Raw genomic sequence first — 23,131 nt, 5'->3', positions numbered from 1 at the left:
ATGGAAGGAAGTGTGTAGTGGGGTGCCCCAGGGCTCTGTTCTGGGCCCAGTGCTCTTCAACATCTTCATCAACGATTTGGATGAGGGGATAGATGGGGAACTCATCAAATTTGCAGACAACACCAAGCTGGCAGGAATAGCCAATACTCCAGAAGATAGGCTTAAGATACAGGAGGATCTGGACAGACTTGAACACTGGGCACTATCTAACAAAATGAAATTCAATTGTGAAAAAAGTAAGGTTCTGCATTTAGGCAGGAAAAATCAATTGCACAGGTATAGTATAGGTGGTACCTTGCTCGACAGTAGTAACTGTGAGAGGGATCTCGGAGTCCTAGTGGACAATCACTTAAATATGAGCCAGTAGTGTGCTGCAGCTGCCAAAAAAGCCAACACAGTGCTAGGCTGCATTAACAGAGGGATAGAATCAAGATCACGTGAAGTACTAATACCACTCTACAATGCCTTGGTAAGGCCACACCTGGAATACTGCATCCAGTTTTGGTCACCACGATGTAAAAAAGATGTCGAGACTCTAGAAAGAGTACAGAGAAGAACAACCAAGATGATTGGGGGACTGGAGGCTAAAACATATAGGGAATGGTTGCTGGAATTGGGTATGTGTAGTTTAATGAAGAGAAGGGTGAGGGGTGACATGATAGCAGTGTTCCAATATCTCAGGGGCTGCCACAAAGAAGAGGGAGACAGGCTGTTCTCCAGAGCACCTGAGAGCAGGACAAGAAGCAATGGATGGAAACTAGTCAAGGAGAGAAGCAACCTAGAACTAAGGAGAAATTTCCTGACAGTTAGAACAATTAATCAGTGGAACAACCTGCCTCCAGAAGTGGTGAATGCTCCAACACTGGAGGTTTTTAAGAAGAGACTGGCCAGCCATTTGTCTGAAATGGTATAGGGTTTCCTGCCTTAGCAGGGCGTTGGACTAGATGACCTCCAAGGTCCCTTCCAAATTATTATTATTATTATTATTATTATTATTATTATTATTATTATTATTATTATTATTATTATTATTATTATTATTTGAGGCAACGTCTTATAAAAGAATTGCCATTAATTTGTTTTAATAAAATAATTTAAATCAATTTTTCACTTATTTCAAATTAAATGAACTATATTGGTTGACAATGAGATTTTTTTTTAGTACGTTTGCCAAATGCAATAAACTAGTTTTAGGTATATGTTACTGGAAGGAAAAAGCAATCCCTGCTGTGTTACTGATCCCAGAGAAGCATTTGCATGTATGCAGGTATCCTTAGGGTGCCATAGTTATGGATGAGAAATATTGGTTGCAAAGTTGGCATTTGTGGATGTAATACAGATATTTTGGACTTATTTTTGTTTCTTTGCATGTTTGATATTTTTAAAAAGGCATATGCTACTGACTACGCTTAGGCACATATGTAACATCTTTTGCTAGAATACATGACCACTGCTTGTCCAGAATGTGAAAAGTGAAAGGTTGTGACTAAACAAAATTTTAATGTACAGATAATACCACCAGAAATTATTTTAGCCTTTTTAATTTAATTTTAATAAATGTTCTTATTGATGTTAAGCTCACCATGGAAAACATATATTGTTATGTATATACTAGGTTAATTATTTAAAGACTGAAGTGCAACATAACTAGATTCTAAATAATCTATTTTTCAAAACACACAACAGTCCAAACAGTAAAAGTAAAGTCCAAATTAAGAATATTTCATTCTTAAGAATTGTTTAATTTGAAGTGGTTTAGTTGTAATAGATGGTTAGATTCAAAATAGTTTTTAAGAGTATGTACAAAAGATACTATTTTTTTTCTAGCATCAGCTAAATTAGACATATTATATTGAGAAAAATGTTTCTCATTTCTTTCCATTTCTTTATTGATTTCATTGCAAATTTGTTAACATAGGAAATAGATTATTTTGTTATCTAATTTTACCTTCCAAAAGACAGAAGCAGGTGAAAAATGTGAGGTTCTTTCCTCTTGGCTTTTTTGAATTAGCTGTTTTACATTCTAAAAGTTTAGTTCCTAAAGAAGTAACCCTGTAAATAATTTTAATGTCCTCCTCTAGTGCAGGCTCTTTTATGACTCAAGGACCTCAACTCCCAGAATTCCTGAGCCAGCATGGCTCAGCTTGGAAACCTCTCCCTTTCCCCTCAGCATGGCTGGCTCAGGATTTCTGGGAGTTGAAGTCCACGAGTCATAAAAAAGAGCCAAAATTGCCTAGCCCTGCAATTGGCTTAGGAAAGCCAATAGAGGGAGCTTTTTGTTTTCTTAAAAAAAAAAGGTGCTGGAACGCCATTCTGAGCATTCTATGAGAAAAAAAGCCCTGTATATAACTATCTTTTTAACATGGTATAATTTCTGCAGTACTGATTTTAATCTTTAAATGTAGTTATATTAACTTTCAATGAAGAAAATGCAACACAGGTCCTGACCATAGGCGTGCAAACTACTGTTCAAGAGTTCATTTAATTACTTTCACAAAGAGCTACTCAAAGTCAGGTATAAAGATCAATAGTACTATAACATCAGAATGTGATGTAGATAAAACCTAATATCTTGGAAATATTTTTAAGAATCACTAGATTTCAGGAGATTTCACTCAAGAATGCCAAAATCTTGGGAGATCTCAACAAAGAGACTGAGATACCATAAAATGGTTTATAACAAAATGGATAATCTTTCAATAGCCAAGAAATACTGTGTTGTTATTGGAAAGAAGTCAGGGCTGCCACAGTTCAAGAAGCTATGTGAAGTATAAGCAATTTTTAACACACACATATATAGTAAATTTGCTGACAAAGAGTTAAAGGGAGACTAGTATAGCTATTTCGAGCTATTTAGCTCTCATCAGCTGCTAAGCCATAGGCAAAAGTAATCATTGCAGTAGACCAAGGTGTTCTATTAGACCAGTTTCACTGGAAAACTATATATTATATACAAAAGGACAAAATGCTTTGAGGCTTTTCTGAGGGTGCTAATAATGATTACATCTTAGGTAGGTGGTAGTCTCAAGTTCCTTTTGCTTCATTTCTTGCCTGCAGTTTAACAGCTTTGAGCAGTTATGCATCAACTTCACCAATGAGAAATTGCAACAATTTTTCAATCATCACATGTTTGTTTTGGAACAAGAAGAATACAAGAAAGAAGGAATTGAATGGGTCTTTATTGACTTTGGCTTGGACTTACAGGCTTGCATTGATCTGATTGAAAAGGTAAAGTTGAGACATACAATAGCTAGGGCTTTATGAATGTTGTATTATAAAATAAATCAGCTATGGAAAGAAGTACATGACTACAAATTAAAATCTGTTCTGCTATTCTCTTACTTCCAAAATTTTTTATGTATGAACAATAGTAAGTTTATCTGACTAAGCTTTTTTAAAACAGGACAAAATAATTCACTTTTACTGCCATTCCTCTTGCTCACTATCTTTTTTAAAAATTTCTTAACTGGATTCCAATTTAAGAAAGCAAATACAGATACTTTGTGATGAAAAGAATAATTCCAACAACAATTTCCTGCCGTATGATAAAATAGTCTTATGAAAGTTATTTTTCATGATCCAAATCACCTTAAATATATATCAGAACTATTGTGATCCTGCCAAATGAAACTGTTTTCATATGAATAGAATAGTTCTACTTGACAAAATATAATGAATCCATCCATTTTTCTGTAAACTCTAACTTCACATGAGCCCTAATTCAGAATAGGCAAAATTAATTTTTAATAATAATTTATAATGTGCTAGTTAGTAATTATTTATAATGTGAGCGGTCCACCATTTTATTGGATGAAATAAATATAAGTCCAATTAAGATTGCTACTAAAATGTTGGTGAATATCCCTTTTTTATAGCCACTTGGTATTCTCTCTATTCTGGAGGAAGAATGTATGTTTCCTAAGGCTTCTGATATGACATTCAAGGCCAAGCTGTATGACAATCACATTGGGAAATCACCCAACTTCCAGAAGCCCCGGCCAGATAAGAGGCGCAAATATGAGGCCCACTTTGAGTTGGTGCATTATGCAGGAGTGGTATGTAATAGTTCCCAACTTCCTACCTTATAGACTTAAAACTAATGTTTGCATTGTTCTGATTCTGTTATTTTTGACCATTTATCAACAGGTGCCCTATAATATAGTTGGCTGGCTAGATAAGAATAAGGATCCTTTGAATGAGACAGTGGTAGCTGTCTTCCAGAAATCTCAAAATAAGCTGTTGAATAGTTTATATGAAAACTATGTCAGCTCTTCTTCAGGTGAGTTGTATTGCCATGCTTGCTTATTTTATATGGCACTGAATATAGTATATGTGAGTACATAGGAACAGTTATGCTACATTAATGAAAGATCTATTTGATCAAATTTTCAATTTCCAACAGCCAGGAATTTCCAGGAAACAATCTCTTTCCTCTATATTTTCCTCACAATTTTCTCTATTATATCTAAAATTTGATTTGATAGGCTTCTAAATGACCACACATATCACTGAAAACACTGTTGCAGATAAGCAGTAGAGGTCCCTTAGATAGTATTCAAAATCTTTGATTGGTGTGATATGGAATTTGGCCAACTGAAGTGATCAAGAAAGATAAGGTATATACTCATTGCTCAGATTAGGGTGGAAAAGACATGATAAAATAACTTTTATCTTCAAATATTTCAAAGGCAATATCATAAATAATTGTAAACCAATAAGATATAGTTGGTAATCTCTCTTGAAAAGAATGTAACTAGACATTGGAACTATAAGCAGAAAAGAGAATTGTGCACAACTTAAATGGTTCAGATTGAAATGGTTCAATCAAGCCCTGCTGAATTTTTGTCTAGCCTTAAAACCTGTAGTCCATCTGCCCTTTTCTTTTTCTTATTATCACAAGAGGAATAAGCATTCCACATCTCATTTTAAGCAATGTACATCTTAAGTGTGTTCTGAGATCATATCATTTGTGGATGTTATATTTTGGGTTCAAGAGAAACACTGAATCAAGAGTTTGAGAGTAAGTTTTAGAAGCAAATATTTGAGGAAAGCTGTTCCTTTATTCACCAGAATTGCCAAGAGACATATAGACATATTTAGGGTTGCTCATGCTAATGTTATAGACTATCCTACAGATCATTTTAAATGTTTCATTATATAATTATATAAATTGCTTTATTCGTTTGGGTCTTCATTTTATTTGTATTCTAATATACCTAGCAGATCTGAAGACAGTATTTATTCTTGGCATTCTCTCATCAAGAAAGCAGCTAGGCTGAATGTAGTAGGTAGACTTAAAATATTAATTGTTTAGAAACTCAGGCACTAGAGTTAGTCTCCCAGTTGTTAAAAACTAAATGAGCACCCAAACTAAATTAATTCCACTAAAGTAATATATTGAAATTTTATTTGATAGATGAGCCCCCCAAATCAGGTGTCAAAGAGAAGCGTAAGAAGGCAGCTTCATTTCAAACTGTGTCTTCAATGCACAAGGTAAGCATTTGATACATTGGAACAAAAATCACTAGTTAACTCTACATAATTGTACTTGATTCAGTTAATAGGTATGTTGATAGTTCTTCCAGGCAACTTTCTAAAAATCACCAATTATAAATTTGAATCCCAGGCAGACACCTTAAAGCTTGGTTCTTCTCCCCAAATGGTCCAGTATTGTCCTTTCTTGGCAAAAAGGATATGAGGGAATTCATATCAGTGATTATCCCTATAGTATCAATTCTTGGTGAACATCTTCATTTCACATTCAAACTGAATTGGAAGAATACTTGAAAGAAAACTAATTCCCTCTATGACAGGGAAATGCTTATTTCTGCTCCGGTGGTGTTTTGTTCTACATGGTTCCCGGCTGCTTCTCCGTTGCTGAGGGAGAGGCAGTTAAGACTTGCAGTGATGTTTAGATAATTTATTACATAAACATCACTTTAAGTCTGTGCTATTTCTCTCCTCACTATTGACTGCAGGAAGGAAAACCTTTGGGAAGAAGGAAACAAATGTGGATTTTTCAGTGCTTGCAGCAACTGCCCCCCCCTCCTGATTTTTTTTGCCTTGGGAGAGAATTAGCTAGACCTAATTCTCATTGAACCAATGAATTGCATTCATCTCTGTGAAGTCCATTTGACTGGGAACCAAGGTTTAAGAACTTAGAAGAGAAAGTTCTTGAGATCATGGGGTTTAAAGCATAAATACTAAAACAATAGAGTCATGCTGATAACACATTACTATTCTTTACTATCCAACTCCAAGGAAACAACTGATATTCTTGAATGTTGTCTATATTCAGTAAAGAGCTGGATAAGAGAGAATGAGATAAATTTAAGTAGGAAACTTGACTCAGAGACTGCGATTCAGCTGGTTTGCGGTGAAATGAGCAGGTCCACATTTTTTTCTTGCATTCAGTCATGTCCAATTCTCAGAAACTGCCTGGACAAGTCCCTGCAGTTTTTTTGGCAAGGTTTTTCAAAAATGGTTTGCCATTGCCTCTTTCCTGAGAGAAAGTAACTAAGCCAAGACCACTCAGCTAGTTTTGTGCCTAAGGCAGGAGAACTCACAGTGTCTTGGTTTCTAGCCTTGTGCCTTTACCACTACACCAATCTGACTCTCAGCTCCACATTATGTGAATGCTTTGTCATTTTTAGCTGTCCCTGGATTTGTAGGTGGTGACCAAATAAAAAAGAAAACAGTTGACAAAATTACATCTAATGCATTAACAGCAACTTTTTCTGAGCACTTGGATTTGGCAATAGTTACCCATATTTTTGTACCTATTATGTTAACTAATCCAATATGACCTACTGTATATGTGACTAAGTATCTGGAAACACCAGTTGGTGCAGAATATAACACTGCAAAGTGCATGTATCACATGATGCCTTGTACTATACTGAAAAATCTGTAGTTGTTCTTAATTACTTTAAGAAATTGGTTTTAATTTTACAAACACCTTAAGACCTAACTATCTGAAAGACCTCATATCCCATTATGAGCCTGCATAAATGCCCCAAGTGTCAAAAGCTCACTAAGCCTGCATAACTTCCAGGCTGTTGGATGCACATCCTTGGCCACATATTTGAGTTTAGATGGCCAAATAGGGATAAGTTTGCTGTGGAAGAGATAATTGTCTGAACATTTATGTGGTTCTGTGAACTTGGCAGGAGAGTTGCATAATAAAATTTTCATCTGGTCGAAACTTCAATGCGTCCTTTGGCATGTATAAAGTGAGTGGGATAAGTAAGCTATTTTCCCAGACATCTGTAGATAGCATTGGTAATAATCCAGACATGATCATAATAATCATGCTAGATATATATACCCTTTTGTGTGTATGTTCATTTTGGGGACAATACAAATAAAAAAGAAGCCAAATTCTTCCCATAATTACCAATTATCTTTGTGTCCATCTATATCCACAGAAAACTGCAATGAAGCCAAAATGACAAAATAGGCAGGATGATATCAGCATGCAAATGTTGACTTTACATACTCCCAATAGCTAGCACAAGTACAGGTAGTCCTCAACTTACGACCACAGTTGAACCAAAAATTTATGTTGCTATGTAAGAAATTTGTTAATTGAGTTTTGCCCCTTTTAATTACTTTTTTTTGCCATACTTGTTAAGTGAATCAGTTGTTAAATTCGTAACACGGTTGTTAAGTGAAATTGGTTTTCCCATTGACTTTGCTTGTCAGAAGGTTGCAAAAAGGGATCACGTGACTCCAGGACACTGCAATGGTCATACATGTGAGTCAGTTATCAAGCATCCAAATGTAAATCACATGACCATGGGCATGCTGCAACAGTCATAACTGTGAAAAATAGTCATAAGTCACTTTTTTCAGGGTCATTGTAACTTCAAATGATCACTAAGCAAACTGTTGTAAATTGAGGACTATCTGTATATAGGTTGCAGCATTTGTTTGACGGCATTGCCACAAATATTTTGTTCTCTGCTTCCTCCACCCCTCCACCATGTCCCATATCTCATTTATAATGTCTCCAATTAAAAGTATATCAGAAAATAGGATTAGGAAATATCTCTAAGACTTTGTAGAAGAGGGGTCCCCAACCCATGGTCCATGGACTGGCACCGGGCCATGGCACATCAGCAACCAGACTGCACAACTAAGTGAAGCCCCATCCGTGGGATGCAGGCAGCATGAGAAACCGGAAAAACCTCTCTTCACGGAACCGTCCCGGGTGCCCAAAGGGTTGGGGGACACTGCTGTAAAATAGCTCTTGCTCTATCTCAGTAGGAGTCAGGTTCAGATAATTATTTTATTTTATTTTATTATTTTTTTATTTTATTTTATTTTATTATTTATTTTATTACTTTTTATTATTTTATATTTTATTTTATTTTATATTACTGTAATCCGCATAGACTATATATTAACAATAAAAACAATAAATTCAAGTTCCCTGAAGATGGGCTCCATCACAAGTCCAAAAGCTCTGAAGAATAAGCCCCTGGTCCTGTTTACCAACCCAGATTCGATCTTTCAAAAGAGTATATACACATTAAAATAAAAACAATGTAATAATTCCATAATACAAAGGACATATGATCAACTCATCATTCTCTAATCATTCCTCAGAACAACTCATTTTTTGTTAAAACCATCAGGTTAATGTTGATTAAGACCATTGCCAGCCTTACAGGTTGTCTATTCCTTAACATGGGGGCCATAACAGAGAAATATTTTTTTGAATTACACCAGGTACAGGACCTGTGGCAGGACAATAGTATGGCTATAGTGAATTTCATTTGCCAGCAAGTGAGTTAATACACTTTGGGCCAACTTCCCAAAGTAGTCTTCCAAAGAAGCTTTATATAGGATACATTGCATTAGTTCAGGTGAGGTGTGGTAAGGGCATGAATCACTTTACCTTCCCTCGTATTTTTTTCCGCATGAGGTATTTTTCTCTCAACTCATTTTCGGCATCAGAACTTGGTTGAAGAGAAAAGCATCTTAGGGAAAGGACTACTGAGAAGTAAACCTCGGCTAAGGATGAATTTCTCTCCCTCTCGCTCCCCACTCTAAAAATAAGTTTCCTCTTCTTTCTTTGTACATGATTGGGACAGAACTAGAGTGAGCATCTCTTTGACATTTGCTATATGCATCCTGCCTGATTTGACATGGGGATTATATCTGCTTGAAGAGGTCTAGGACATTAGCCTGCTTTGCTCCTTTTTGACAGATTCTGACAATTTATCAGTTAAATTCATCTGAAATTATTGGAGAGCTCCTCTCTGAAATTTCAAAAGTAGGAAGAAAAAAAAGGGAGAGCGAGAGATTTTTATTCCACCTTCCAGATAGAAGCTTCTAAGACAATGTATAGGTTACAATCAACAATAACATTTAAATGCCCTTCTATTTAAAGGTGAAATCCAGAAGGAAGAACTTTTTTGTCTTTTTTTCCCTGGCCAAACACTTGGCTTATTTTTAACACACAGAGAAAGGGTTCAGTAAAGATTATAATATTGGGCCAGCTTTGTATTGGGGGAAGTAGGGCTTCATATACCTGCTTCATGGCATGTTCATGGCAGGAGTAATACATGTTAAAATTTGACTTACAAATGGAATGAGAGCAAATGAAGCTATTTAACTTTATATGTCTGCCTTACAGGAAAACCTGAACAAACTGATGACCAATTTGCGTGCTACACAGCCCCATTTTGTCCGCTGCATTATTCCTAATGAAACAAAGACTCCAGGTACAGAATTTGAAAAAGATTACATGAAACAGATGTGATGAAATGCTTGGGGGAAGGTCCACATATATAAGACACTATAATTTGTTTAGCACTGACTTTTTGTTGTATGTAACACAAAAAGTTGCAATAAGTTTTTTAAAAATATTGAGTGAGGCTGGCATTTTAAACATTTTAAAACTTATATCTGGATAACTGTGCTTTCAATCAGGGTGAAAAGGTGTTAATTTCTTTTCTCACCTTTTATATTCTTCATTTCTGTGCATTTGGTAACTAGGACTGTTTAATTTGACAGTTTTTAACTTAATTTCCCCTCCATTTTTATGACTTTATTTAGGTTTAAGTTCTTTAGTTTGGGGAAGAGGTTGTTATTGCTGAATACACCTTCTCTTTTTTTCCTGTGCAGGAGCCATGGACCCTTTCCTGGTGCTGCATCAGCTGCGGTGTAACGGTGTCCTCGAGGGCATTCGCATTTGTAGGAAAGGGTTTCCAAATAGGATCCTCTATGCTGACTTCAAGCAGCGGTAACCAGTCCTCCTATTTCCTATGTAAAGATACTAGCATTTCTCTCCTGTTAAGAACATAAGCAGGTGGTAAAATTGTAGAATCTAGTCATTGGAAGAAAGCGTGAATTTCTGACAGTATCATACTATTTATTTATTTATAAAATTTATTGGCTACACATCTTATCATAGGATAACTCTGGGCGGCTTGCAGTTACATATACAGTTAAAACACAAACAGTCAAAACCAGACATTAAAATCAAGGACACATGGGGAAAGCGGGGGAGGAATGGGGGGAGGTGGGATTACTTAATCAATCACCTCCATTGCGCTGTTCTCCCACTGGGATCCCAAGCTGACTGGCAGAGCCATATCTTTAGGCCCTTATGAAAAGATAGGAGGGTTGGGGCCAACCTCATATGGGGGGGGGGCAAGATGTTCCAGAGGGCAGGAGCAACAGCAGAGAAGGCTTTTCTCCTGGGTCTTGCCAGCCAGAATAATCAGGCTAATGGGATCTGCAGCATGCCTCCTGTGCTAGCAAGAATGGAACGGGCCAATCCCAGTGACGTGAAACTACACTTAATAAATAGATATCACACATTTATTTCTCTTTTATTCTTGTTTTACTGCCAGGACCCCAGAATAAATAGGGTCTGTTAACAACAAAACTGCATTTCCCAGAATTCTCTGAAAAGAAGTAAGAGTGAATAGGCCAATTGTCTGAGCACTGTGGTTTGGTTTGGCTAATTAAAGTTAAATGAACTTAATGTCAGATTAGAACTTCAATCATTTATATTTTGGGAAATCATCAAACTCCTTAAATGGAGTTAAACTCTTTTAAATCTAGATGGAGTATAGTAAAATGTATATATAATGCTATTTCTGGCAGTAATGCTTATTTAGTTACTCCAGTTGGTTTTTTTAGTTTTTGAGAGTTATAAAAATAATTTGGTGATTATTTCTAGTGCAACTTTATTCATTTTCTGAAGGCATATATAATGATGTAAAATAAGAATTCATTTATTGTTAGCCTAAAAATTCCTAGTGATGAAACAGAACAATCTCATATATCAGATATAGCACTGGCTGAGAAATTAATGCTTGAAATTAATGTGTTTTCATTTTCATATAGTTAAGGAGTTTTACTTAACATAGGATCTCCATTGTAATTATAAGACTGAAGTAATTTTTTATATATTTTTTCTTCGTTACAAATATATTTATGAAAGAAATATTAAATATGGACCTTTAAAATTTCACATCTCTCATTAAGATTACAATTACACACACATATACATTCAGACTAAAATTTTTATTTAGTTTTTAAAAATATTTGCTTCTTGTTTTTTATTTGCTTTTATAGTCAATGCTTTTTTAATATATGGATATTTTAAATATTTTTTTAAAAATAAGTTTATTCCATTTAAGATTTAATAGAAGCATTGGGGGCTATCCAGTTCAACTTGCCTGGATTACAACATTCCAAAGAGATGGTTTTTAGCTGTTTCTGGAAGGTGTCCAGTGAATGGGAGCATATTTAGCATATTTAGCCCACTGTGTTACTTGCGACATCCTGTCACCTTCACATGGAGTAATATGTACTCTACTATAATTGTACAGAGAGTAGTATGTTTCCGGAGAATGAAAACTGGGATAGTACAATTGAAATACTGCTTGTTTTTTTTAATGTGTGTTGCATATAAAAATATGTGAAGCTTTGATTGTACCATCTTTACTGCCAACTTGACTTCTTTGAGCACAGTCTTGCAGGCATCCCTTGGTACTTTTAAAAAGGATATTAAAAATGTGGAGAAGTTTATATTATATTAAACAGGCATATTCAGCTTCATTAACAATAACCAAAACACATATTTAAGATTAATAACCTATAAGATTAATGACCTATAGCCATCAACTGTATATATAAGGTATAATAATATCCATTATTTAATGTATTATTTAATTCTTCACTCCAATAAAATCAGGGTTTTCCAGACCTTTTTTTACCAAGTAAATTGTTTTAGAATCTAAGCAGCTTACACAAAGAAGTACTCTTGATTCTAAACATCTATTTCTTCAACTGTTAATCTTACCCCCTTTACCTCTAGGTATCGTATCCTGAACCCAGCTGCAATACCCGATGACAAATATGTAGATAGTAGGAAGGCCACAGAAAAACTGCTGCTTTCCTTGGACATTGACCACACGCAATATAAGTTTGGACATACCAAGGTATTTGCTGTGCAAGTAGCATTTATGAATTGAATAACTTGATTTTACTGTGACAGAAAAATGCTGAGGATGAACACAGTGTGTATGTCTAAGCTTAATTTCGTATTCTTCCTTTTATATAATAGTTTTCTTTCTTGACTGTTAGCTTCATATACCTTATATTCAGTATCTACCATAAAGAAGAAAGCTGAAATGCAAATATATAAGCAAAAAATAAATCAAAACATTTCATAAGGAAATAAAATATAATAACTTAAAATTTAGAAACAAAAAAATATTTTGTTTCTGAATAAGACTATTTTAGAATCTCAAAGTAGCTTATGGTGAATTAAGCCTAGAATGTCTTCTAATTATGATTCATTAATTAGTCAAAAATTAAATGCAAACAGTTAGCACAAGAGAATTATTCTTCAGAATTGTTGAAATATATTATTCAAAATCAACATGAAATCAATTATATCTTTAGTATAATAAATCTTCCTTAATTTCAGGTATTTTTCAAAGCTGGTTTGCTGGGTCTACTGGAAGAGATGCGAGATGAACGGCTGGCTAAGATTATCACCCTCCTGCAGGCCAGGATGCGTGGGCGCCTCATGCGAATTGAGTACAAGTTAATCATCACCAGAAGGTATAACAACAAAATTACCCATGCACATACTTTTGCTTAATGCTATCTGTAATACTTAATGCTTAAATCACTTGCTTTATGTGTAACTGCTTGCTTAATGGCTGACCTACTTTTGTATGTTATGTAACGGTTGCTGGCTGAGCTAGACTTGCTGTCTCCGGTCTGTTAAGTAGGTTTGGGGAGGGAAACTGCTGCTTTAAATCTATTGGTCACCACCTAGAGGCCAACCGTATAAATAGCTGCATGTTCTGACTGAGAATAAACTTGTTGCTGTTTGAACCCTTTGTCTCGATTAATGTCTTCAAGAACTGAATACTTAATATCCATTGGGATATTATAAATTTTATTGATTAGTGAGACATCTTTGTGAAGGAGGTCCCTTTCTCTTTATCGTATCTGTTAATTTCAATAACACTCCTATCAATATTTTGCTTTTCAGAAGGAGAAACATTAAACATTTTTTAAAAATCTGCATATAAATTATAGCCCAGTATTTTCATCTTCTCTTTCTATTTTCCTCTCAGAATCTTCAGTTTGATCATAATTTTAGACAGAAGTGTAGATGACCTGCCTCTGATCCTATAGATTTCCATTTTTAATATGTTTTGTTAATTCCTCCCAGAGAGGCCCTCTATACCATCCAGTGGAACATCCGTGCTTTTAATGCTGTGAAACACTGGTCTTGGATGAAACTTTTCTTTAAGATCAAGCCTCTCCTCAAGTCAGCTCAGTCTGAGAAGGAAATGGCTAACCTCAAAGAGGAATTCCAGAAATTGAAGGAAGCTCTGGAGAAGTCAGAAGCTAAACGGAAGGAACTGGAAGAGAAACAAGTCAGCATAATCCAGGAAAAGAATGATTTGTCGCTACAGCTTCAAGCAGTGAGTAACTTATGTAGTTAAGCATTCCAGATGAGCTTGGGCATTGATACATGTTCTAGGTGGAAGCTTGGATTGAATATGACTGTAAACATTTACAGACAGACATTCCTTTACATACTTAATAGATGTTCTAAAGCTATAAGACCACTTCATACTAGGTCAAACGAGGAGTATATGTCTACAAACACTGTGATAAAATTTTCACAAATGAATGGGCCAGATTTTTCTTCCAGGGAAAAGATGAAGGCACTCAAATGAAGTGAGAATCACTTTTAAATGTCCATAAATGACAACTATCTATAAAATAATCATAGCTTTTAACATTCATTTTCCTACAGTTTTAAGCTTTAACTAACAACTATTAGAGTGGCAATGTGCCCCTTTGGATATTCCTCACAGGAGCAAGATAATTTGGCTGATGCAGAAGAGAGATGTGATCTCTTGATTAAGACCAAAATTCAGATGGAATCCAAAGTGAAAGAACTGATGGAGCGTCTGGAAGATGAAGAGGAAATGAATGCTGAGCTGACTGCTAAGAAACGAAAACTGGAGGATGAGTGTGCTGAACTGAAGAAAGACATTGATGACCTAGAGATCACCCTGGCCAAAGTGGAGAAGGAGAAGCATGCCACAGAAAACAAGGTGAGCAAAATGTCTATGGAGATTCTCAGTCATCCAGGTCATTGTTAGCCCAAAGATGCTTTTTTTCCACGATGCAATTGGACTTTCTTTTTTTTCTTTGAAGACCTTTCTCTTCTTATCCAAGAAGCTTCTTAGTTCTGACATTCCCCACCATCCAGTCAGAGATGAAGAAGCTTCTTGGATGAGAAGCAAAATGTCTTCAAAGAAAAAATAGAAAGTCCAGTTGCCTCATGAAAAAAGCATCTTTGGGATAAGGTGAGCAAAACTGGAGTAAATAAGAATAAGGACATAAACTGTCTTGATTGCTCATGTAGTGTATACAAAATGTATATTTATCTGTAGCAGTTGAAACTCTTTACTGCATTTAACTATAGAGATTCACCTACAGATCAGGTAAATCCCTAAAAAGCATTAAGCTATTTCAGTTCTTAATAGCATTCAGAAGCCTATCAGCAACAAGAGAATGTTCTGTTTTCTTTAATCTCATATAACAGAAATTATGCACTTTTGGTGTAGATTATTGGGAAGGATGAGACGTAATTACACACATCCTCTGTTGTGTTCTAATGGAATCTGGAACTAATATGGTTAGCTTTACACTTTCGCAAAGGAAAGTGAACTTTAGATTTTTACTAATTTTCATTCTGCCATGTTACGAATATAGCCCTCTAAGGCTTAAGATATCTGATCATATTATCCTAGGTGAAAAACCTGATTGAAGAAATGGCTGCTTTGGATGAAATCATTGCTAAGTTAACCAAGGAGAAAAAGGCACTACAGGAGGCCCACCAGCAAGCTTTGGATGACCTTCAAGCTGAGGAAGACAAAGTCAATACTCTAACCAAAGCCAAAGTCAAGCTGGAACAGCAAGTAGATGATGTGAGTTAACACATGACAATGGACTGTCACAATGGAAGAACTCCTGTCTAGTCTTAATATTATGTAGTATATCATGGGTGGACAACCTGTAATACTATAACTGGATGTAACCCATATCCTTTTTTTTTAGGAAATCCTGGAACATTTTTTATACCCATGTCAATTTCAATTATGTGGATACCAAAAAAATTGGCACCGCCTATTTTTTGGTATCCACATCACTGAAATTGGCATGGATATTGCAGTGCCATTTTTTCCTACTATTTTATGGTTTTTGTGTTTTCTAGCTGGAAAGTGCTTTAGAGCAAGAAAAGAAGATACGGATGGACCTGGAAAGAGCAAAGCGCAAGCTAGAAGGTGATTTAAAACTAACACAAGAATCTGTGATGGATCTGGAGAATGATAAGCAGCAGCTTGAGGAGAAACTCAAAAAGTAAGCATGCAGTTTCTCAAAATGCTCTATAGACAACCAAACCATATTATGCATACTCTGCTATTTAAGTTTTATTTATTTATTTGTATCCCACCTTTATTATTTTTACAATTAACTCATGGTGGCAAACATATCTGACACACCTTCCTCTTCCTATTTTCCCCACAATGGTATTGTGAAGTAAGTTGGTCTGAGAGTGAATGACTAGCCCAAAGTCACCGTTTGGTTTTCATGGCTAAGACAGGATTTGAACTCACAGACTCCCGCTTTCTAGCCTGGTGCCTTAACCACTAGACCAAATTGGCTCTCTTTATAATATTCTCTTTACTTTTACTTTACTGTTTATTTTAATACTTTCTTTATAATATTTTAATGGCAGAAGATATTATGAATCAAGTACTGCTATCTATTGTTACTATTTTAATCATTCTTATTCCACCTTAGAACTTTTAAGCAATACTAACAGACTACAAAGAATTATTGTTATACTGCATTGCCTAAAGCCATCTTGAGAAGATAGCTCTTGTATATGAGGCATTCTTTAAATGCATATGAAAAGAAAAAGATGCAATAGGGTATATATTTTAGAGTTTGTTGACAAGCCCATAAAATTCATATGATTTGGAAAACAAATAGCTGTAAAGATGCCTGTTTCATCACTACTTCATAGGAAGATCATTAAGAAGGAATGGAGTACATCTCCACCCTAAGATATTTCAAGAAATAAGTTAGTTTGGTATAAGTAATAATTCAGTTGCTAAATAAATCTTGTTAACAAAAGGCACTGTGAAAATTTTGCTTGCAGGAGAAATGTTCAGTTTCAGACAATAGCCAACAGATAATGTTATACCCTATTGATTTCAGAAAAACAAAATTTTTGACTTACCTCTCTTGCTTGTAGTGATTTTCCTAGTTTCAATTAAAAGTTTCTTTCGGACAGGTTAGAAGAATAGAGAAAAGGTAAGATGAAGGGTTGCAGAGTGCAGCTATTTGGGATGCTAATTTTGCCTTCAAGAAAAATAGAAGCAAGAGGCAAATGATCTTCCTCTTTGCCCGAGACCTTAAAGTGAATGATTATCACATTAAAAGAGAATATATGTAGCTCAGAAATGAACTGTGGAGTCCTTGTTGCTCTCTGAGCTTGATTGTTTGCAAGAGAGCAAAAAGGACTTCACAGATTGTCACATTAGTTAAAGAATCAAACATTATAAGTATAATAAGATGCACAAGTTACATTTATTTATTTTTCTGTAGGAAAGACTTTGAAATAAACCAATTAAATTCAAGAATTGAAGATGAACAGCTTCTTGGAATTCAGCTGCAGAAAAAAATTAAAGAACTTCAGGTAAATATATATAGGTTTAAATGTAGGCTGTAGATGGACCATCTTAGTTGGGTTACTTCAAGGGTTGTCTTAAGCATCATAATTTCTATTCCTAGTCCCTCAAAAGCAGTCTGAAGATTGTTTTTTTCTTTTGCTGATATTGCAAAAGAAAAATGACAACAATGAGAAAAGGACTAGGACTAAAGCTCGGAAGACAAAATCTATGATCCCGGTGACCAGCCCAGATTGGATCATGCAACATTATCTTGGGACACATATATTTGCCTTCATTCATGAGAAAAGGACTGCTTATCTGCCTCAATCAACTGTTGGTCCTAAAGGAAAAAAAAATATGTCAACCCTACTTCATACACAAGAGAAATCAAATAAATTATGAGGATGTTTTTCTGTCCGTATTTAATGCTTTTATGTTAAATCCATTTTTATTTATTTATTTATTTATTTATTTATTTATTTATTTATTTATTTATTTATTTATTTTAATTCCATTTATATCCCGCCCTTCTCCGAAGACTCAGGGCGGCTTACAAGCTTAGCAGTAGCCTTCATTCTATGTATATGCCTGCTTATTAGGGCTTTCACACACACCCCAAGCGGCATTATTACAACGTCAGCTTAATTGCCCCCAACAATCTGGGTCCTCATTTTACCTACCTCGGAAGGATGGAAGGCTGAGTCAACCTTGAGCCTGGTGGGATGTGAACCTGCAATAATTGCAGGCAGCTGGTGTTACTTAAGGAGGCATTAGCCCACTGCTCCACCAAGGCTCATTTTCTGATTATATACCAATAATCTGATGAGGAACAAAATATTAATACAATTGAAAGAAAGGTTGAAGTATTTTCCCCTTTCAGCATATTATTTGTGGCAAAGTGGGTTAACATTCCATGTAGTTAGTGAGGATTCTTAAGTAATCCATTGGTCATCTAGGGTTAATGTGGTCCATATGTTGGTGAAAACCCAGGTAGAAATGGTACAAACAAGTTGGCTTCTGGCAGAAACAGGAAAGATTTTTCTGTCATTTGTTATCTTTTTACAGGCCCGAATTGAGGAGCTGGAAGAGGAGCTTGAGGCAGAGCGAGCTGCCAGAGCCAAAGTGGAAAAGCAAAGAGCAGAAGTAGCTCACGAGCTGGAAGAGCTGAGTGAGAGGCTTGAAGAGGCAGGAGGTGCCACAGCCTGTCAAATAGAGCTGAACAAGAAACGTGAAGCAGAATTCTTGAAATTACGCAGGGACCTGGAAGAAGCCACCTTGCAGAATGAGTCAACTGCTGCCACCCTGCGCAAGAAGCATGCTGACTCAGTGGCTGAACTGGGGGAGCAGATTGACAACTTGCAGCGTGTCAAGCAAAAGCTAGAAAAGGAGAAGAGTGAATTAAAGATGGAGGTGGATGATCTAGCTTCCAACATTGACTACCTCACAAAGAACAAGGTGAATGGTTGAGTCATGTGGAATTCTATTAACTTATTGTTTGTGTATTAATGGATAGCAGGGGAGAGTTATTGTGGGGTGAATGTCTCATATAAGAGCTATCAGTATGATGGAGGGTTTATTCCTCCTACAGTTGCTACTTTGGACTTTGTGTCAACACTTTGCATTATGCTAGTTCTTGCTTTTCTGCTTAGACTAGTCTTTCTCAAACTTGGCAACTTTAAAATGTGTGGATTTCAACTCCCCAAATTCTCCAGCCAACCATGATGGTTGGCACAGTCTCTTTGGAGCTGGCTTCATGTGAAGACATATATAATTCTAAGAACATATAGGTACTTTTGAAATGTTAAAAAGCATATATTTGGTTCAAAAGAGAAAGTATTGAGAACATTTATCTTATCAAGATTCTAGACTTAATGGCTGAAAAAAACCCCAGCAGACCTGGTTAAAAAGTGTCACAATAGTTAAATAATCTCAGAATACAGACTGAAAACAAATTTTTGCTCAGCATAATTTTAGCCAACCTTAGGACTAACATACCGTAAGCAGAATGAATGATACAAAGCTAGAAATAAATCTGTTTTTTGGAAAATCAGTTGACATTAATTATGGAAATTGCAAAACCTAAGTTTTCCTAACAAAGAATTGTTACGATAAAAAAGATGACAGTCTTCCTTCAGTTTGGAAATACAAATCAGATTTATCTAATGCAGAAATCAGATACTGTATTTCAACAACTCTTCTTCCACTTTCTGAATGTCTTATCTTCAGTGCATTCCAGTAGTTTCTTTTACTGATCAGGATTCTGAATGACTGATGGAAAAAAGCAGCAGATAACTCTTCTTAGGATGCCTCATGCTTCCCAGCTGTACATTCAATTGGGAAGCTAACAAACTTGCCACTATATAACACCAGAGCTGAACCATGGAGTAGAATTCTTAACCTACACCGGACCTGTTCTTTGTTTATTTAATTCTTAAACAATTCCAGAACCTATCAGCTCTTTTCTTCCTGTTTCAGGCAAATGCTGAGAAACTCTGCCGGACATATGAAGATCAGCTAAGTGAAGCCAAGTCAAAGGTGGATGAGCTCCAGCGTCAGCTGGCTGAAGTGAGCACCCAACGTGGGAGACTGCAGACTGAAAGTGGTATGTTATGCAAACACTTTCTAGATCCTGGGAAAAGACTAAGCTCTCAAATCTGGTGTAGCAGTTTTTACTCTTGAATAGTACCTGTAATGGGTGTCCCCAAGGTGGGATCAATCTAGTAATATAGCATTGATCATTGATATTAATACTGGATATATCTTATGGCATATGAAGTACTAAAGCTGCTGCAGAACACTGAGGAAATGTGGTTTGGAACAAATGAAAAACAAACAAACAAACAAACAAACAAAAAAGGGAATTTGTGCAATTCCAAAAGTAGGTAGAAGACGAAATTTCAGCCACTGTGATCTGTCGTTGAAATATTACCTTTTGAAATTACCCGAGGTATAGGAATGTTGTTCTCTCTTGAATCTGTGATTAGCAGAAGTTGTGGAGAAATCTCTGTGTATTGAATTTGAACTTAATGTGTGGTTTCTCAGCCTTATAATGGCTCACTGGTGGAGGTTTTTAGGGGAGAAAGTTATTCTTTTGTCTTCATTAAGGGTATAAAATACAATTGCAAGCCATCTTGGCCAGCATGATTAATAATGAAAACTATTGTATTTCATTAACCTCTAGGAGGGCATATAAATTATCCACATTTGTTGTAATTGTTTCATTAATGTTTCTTAACGATTAGTTAAGAAAAAGATGAAGAGTTATTATTAACTGATCTGTCAGCACATTCATAAAGCCCAGGATGATAACAGCAAATATGACAGAGTAACCAAGAACCATGTTGATATGCTGTTATCAAAGCCCTATCAACTAGCTTCATTTTCTTGAAAAGATACAGCTTTCAGTTTTTCTGTTGAACTCACAGAATATCCATTGGAAGTCAGGACCAATCCTGAAATTTGCTGTCTATTTTTGATACCAAAGCAATTGAAAACTATGAGTGCTATGATGAACAAATTTGACCGTGATATGTATATATTTTTTTACAAAATCAGGTGAACTTAGTCGGCTTCTTGAAGAGAAAGAATCTCTTATAAACCAGCTGAGTCGGGGCAAAACTTCCTTTACCCAAACCATTGAGGAACTCAAAAGGCAACTAGAAGAAGAGACCAAGGTGATTATTTAAACATATAGAGGTTAGATCTGTGGTAATGAGCAACTGATTTTCCTAGATTCATATTGATGTTGTTAAAAACCAGATCAAATCTTAGAGCCTATGAATTAAGCAGAAAAAAGAAGGGTTTCTGTCTAGATATAGTATCTTTTTTACTCCATTACTAAAAATATATACCACTTTGAAATTTAAGAGTGGGTATTTCTGAATAGATGGCACAATTTGGGGAAGTTTTCCTGTCATTTTAGAAATTGTTTTGCATAGCTACATTAAGACATTATAGATTCTGACTGCACCACATATGCCCCTACTCTTCTCCTTTCCCTCTGCTGATATCATGCAAATGATGTTAGTGAGTAAGCAGGAATCAGCCATTCTTGATGAGACAAAATGGCTGTATAAGCATTGGGCAGATGCCTTTTCATCTCAAAGCCAATATACGAGTAGCCAAATTTTCAATGATCTGAAAATATGGAAGGAAAAAAAACCAGAGTTCAAAAATTATAGTGTTTTTTTAATTGTATGCTTCCCAGAGTTATGTTTTGTTATGTATAAGCAAGTAATAAATATGTGAATAGCGATACACATAGAATTTTATTTCTGTGTACAGCAGAAACCAGATCTCTGCACTGTACACATCCCTATTCTTCTCATAAACCATGGCTATCCTAACCAATAATTACCTTCATAGCTCCGTTATGGGAGTAGAAAGCATATACATCCAATAAATATGCAGCAGCAAGCCATGCCACAATGCTTAATTGGTCAAAATGCATATATAGGAACATATCAAATCCCATTTTTATTTGGCATGGAGAATGCTGGAATATTAACTGCTTGATAAAGAATTGGTTTTATTTTAATCGAAACAATTTTCAACTTTTCAGTCCAAGAATGCTTTGGCTCATGCTTTGCAAGCATCCCGCCATGACTGTGACCTTCTGCGGGAACAGTATGAAGAGGAGGTAGAAGCCAAGGGGGAGCTCCAGCGCTCTTTGTCTAAAGCCAATGCTGAAGTGGCCCAGTGGAGGACCAAATATGAAACAGATGCCATCCAGAGGACAGAGGAATTAGAGGAAGCCAAGTGAGTTCCTCTAATAGTCATTTACACTAAATATATTCTAAGTATTAGAATTCTTTGATAGAGGGAAGCACTTTGGTATCACAGTGATGCCTATTAACATCTTTGCAGTGAAAGGAGGGGAAAAATTCCATATTAGGAGTTGTTGTTGCAGGACACCATGCATTGGAAGTAGTAGTGTTCAGAAACTACTTCAGAAAAGTTTTGTCTCCAGTTTGTGTGCCAATATCTTCCCTATCTAATCAGGATGATTGGCAAATTTCAGGAAGAAGCTGGCCATCCGTCTACAAGAGGCAGAAGAGGCTGTGGAAGCAGCCCATGCCAAATGTTCCTCTCTGGAGAAAACAAAGCATCGTCTTCAGACTGAAATAGAGGATCTGTCTATTGATCTGGAGAGAGCTAACTCAGCTGCTGCTGCTTTGGACAAGAAACAACGCGGCTTTGACAGGATCATTGCTGAGTGGAAACAGAAATATGAGGAAACACAAGCAGAGCTGGAATCTTCTCAGAAAGAGTCCCGTAGCCTGAGCACAGAACTTTTCAAGCTCAAGAATGCTTATGAAGAGTCCCTGGAGAATCTAGAGACTCTCAAGCGTGAGAACAAGAATCTGCAAGGTATCCACAAGGCTGAATCACTTCTAAATGGCACAGTATAACTTTTTTAAAATTATCCTTAAGGCAAAAGCAGAACAAGGCCAGAAGGTAGAAACAGTAGAAGAAATAATTCAGTTTTCTAATATCCTTCCTTTGTGCCTTTTTGTAAAATAAACCAATATGTTTATCCATACTTAATTCAGCATGGCTCAGAATTTAGATTGTTATACATTCAATTCTAGGTAGTTTATCACTTGAGTGTATGAACTGGCTTCTATACAAGCAGGCAGAGAAAGGTTTAGAACAAAGATGGTTCTTTTTCTGATTTTGAGGTGATTTGTTTTCTGAAAAGTAGGAAATACAGGTAGGAATAAATGGTAGCATTCTATAAACCAGTAAATAAGCATAATGTGATCAAAACCTTCTTTTACCCCTAATAACATGAGATTGCTGTTCTGGCATAACTGAGTTTAGCATTATAGGCTAGAAGTTAAATTTGATTTTGAATATAGTAGAGAATGCAAACAATAGGTAGGGGT

At 35.8% G+C, this 23,131-nt stretch overlaps 1 protein-coding gene across 1 annotated transcript in view; it reads left to right on the top strand.

Annotated features, from left to right (window-relative positions):
* Positions 1-23,131, top strand: part of MYH7B (myosin heavy chain 7B) — a 76,732-nt gene that overhangs the window by 46,726 nt on the left and 6,875 nt on the right. The window contains exons 16-33 of the mRNA XM_081322225.1: positions 3,058-3,228; positions 3,876-4,055; positions 4,147-4,279; positions 5,417-5,493; positions 9,644-9,731; positions 10,135-10,252; positions 12,341-12,464; positions 12,956-13,092; positions 13,715-13,970; positions 14,370-14,612; positions 15,315-15,491; positions 15,779-15,924; positions 17,179-17,269; positions 18,309-18,698; positions 19,719-19,845; positions 20,799-20,917; positions 21,805-22,001; positions 22,264-22,613. Of these exons, the coding sequence (XP_081178351.1) occupies positions 3,058-3,228; positions 3,876-4,055; positions 4,147-4,279; positions 5,417-5,493; positions 9,644-9,731; positions 10,135-10,252; positions 12,341-12,464; positions 12,956-13,092; positions 13,715-13,970; positions 14,370-14,612; positions 15,315-15,491; positions 15,779-15,924; positions 17,179-17,269; positions 18,309-18,698; positions 19,719-19,845; positions 20,799-20,917; positions 21,805-22,001; positions 22,264-22,613 (3,124 nt within the window). The remainder of the gene's footprint in view (positions 1-3,057; positions 3,229-3,875; positions 4,056-4,146; positions 4,280-5,416; positions 5,494-9,643; positions 9,732-10,134; positions 10,253-12,340; positions 12,465-12,955; positions 13,093-13,714; positions 13,971-14,369; positions 14,613-15,314; positions 15,492-15,778; positions 15,925-17,178; positions 17,270-18,308; positions 18,699-19,718; positions 19,846-20,798; positions 20,918-21,804; positions 22,002-22,263; positions 22,614-23,131) is intronic.

The sequence above is a fragment of the Vipera berus genome (genome assembly GCF_964194415.1).
Source record: "Vipera berus genome assembly, chromosome: 3".
Taxonomy (NCBI): domain Eukaryota; kingdom Metazoa; phylum Chordata; class Lepidosauria; order Squamata; family Viperidae; genus Vipera; species Vipera berus.
Note: the sequence above shows the minus strand (reverse complement) of the source record. Positions and strands in the feature narration are given on the sequence as shown.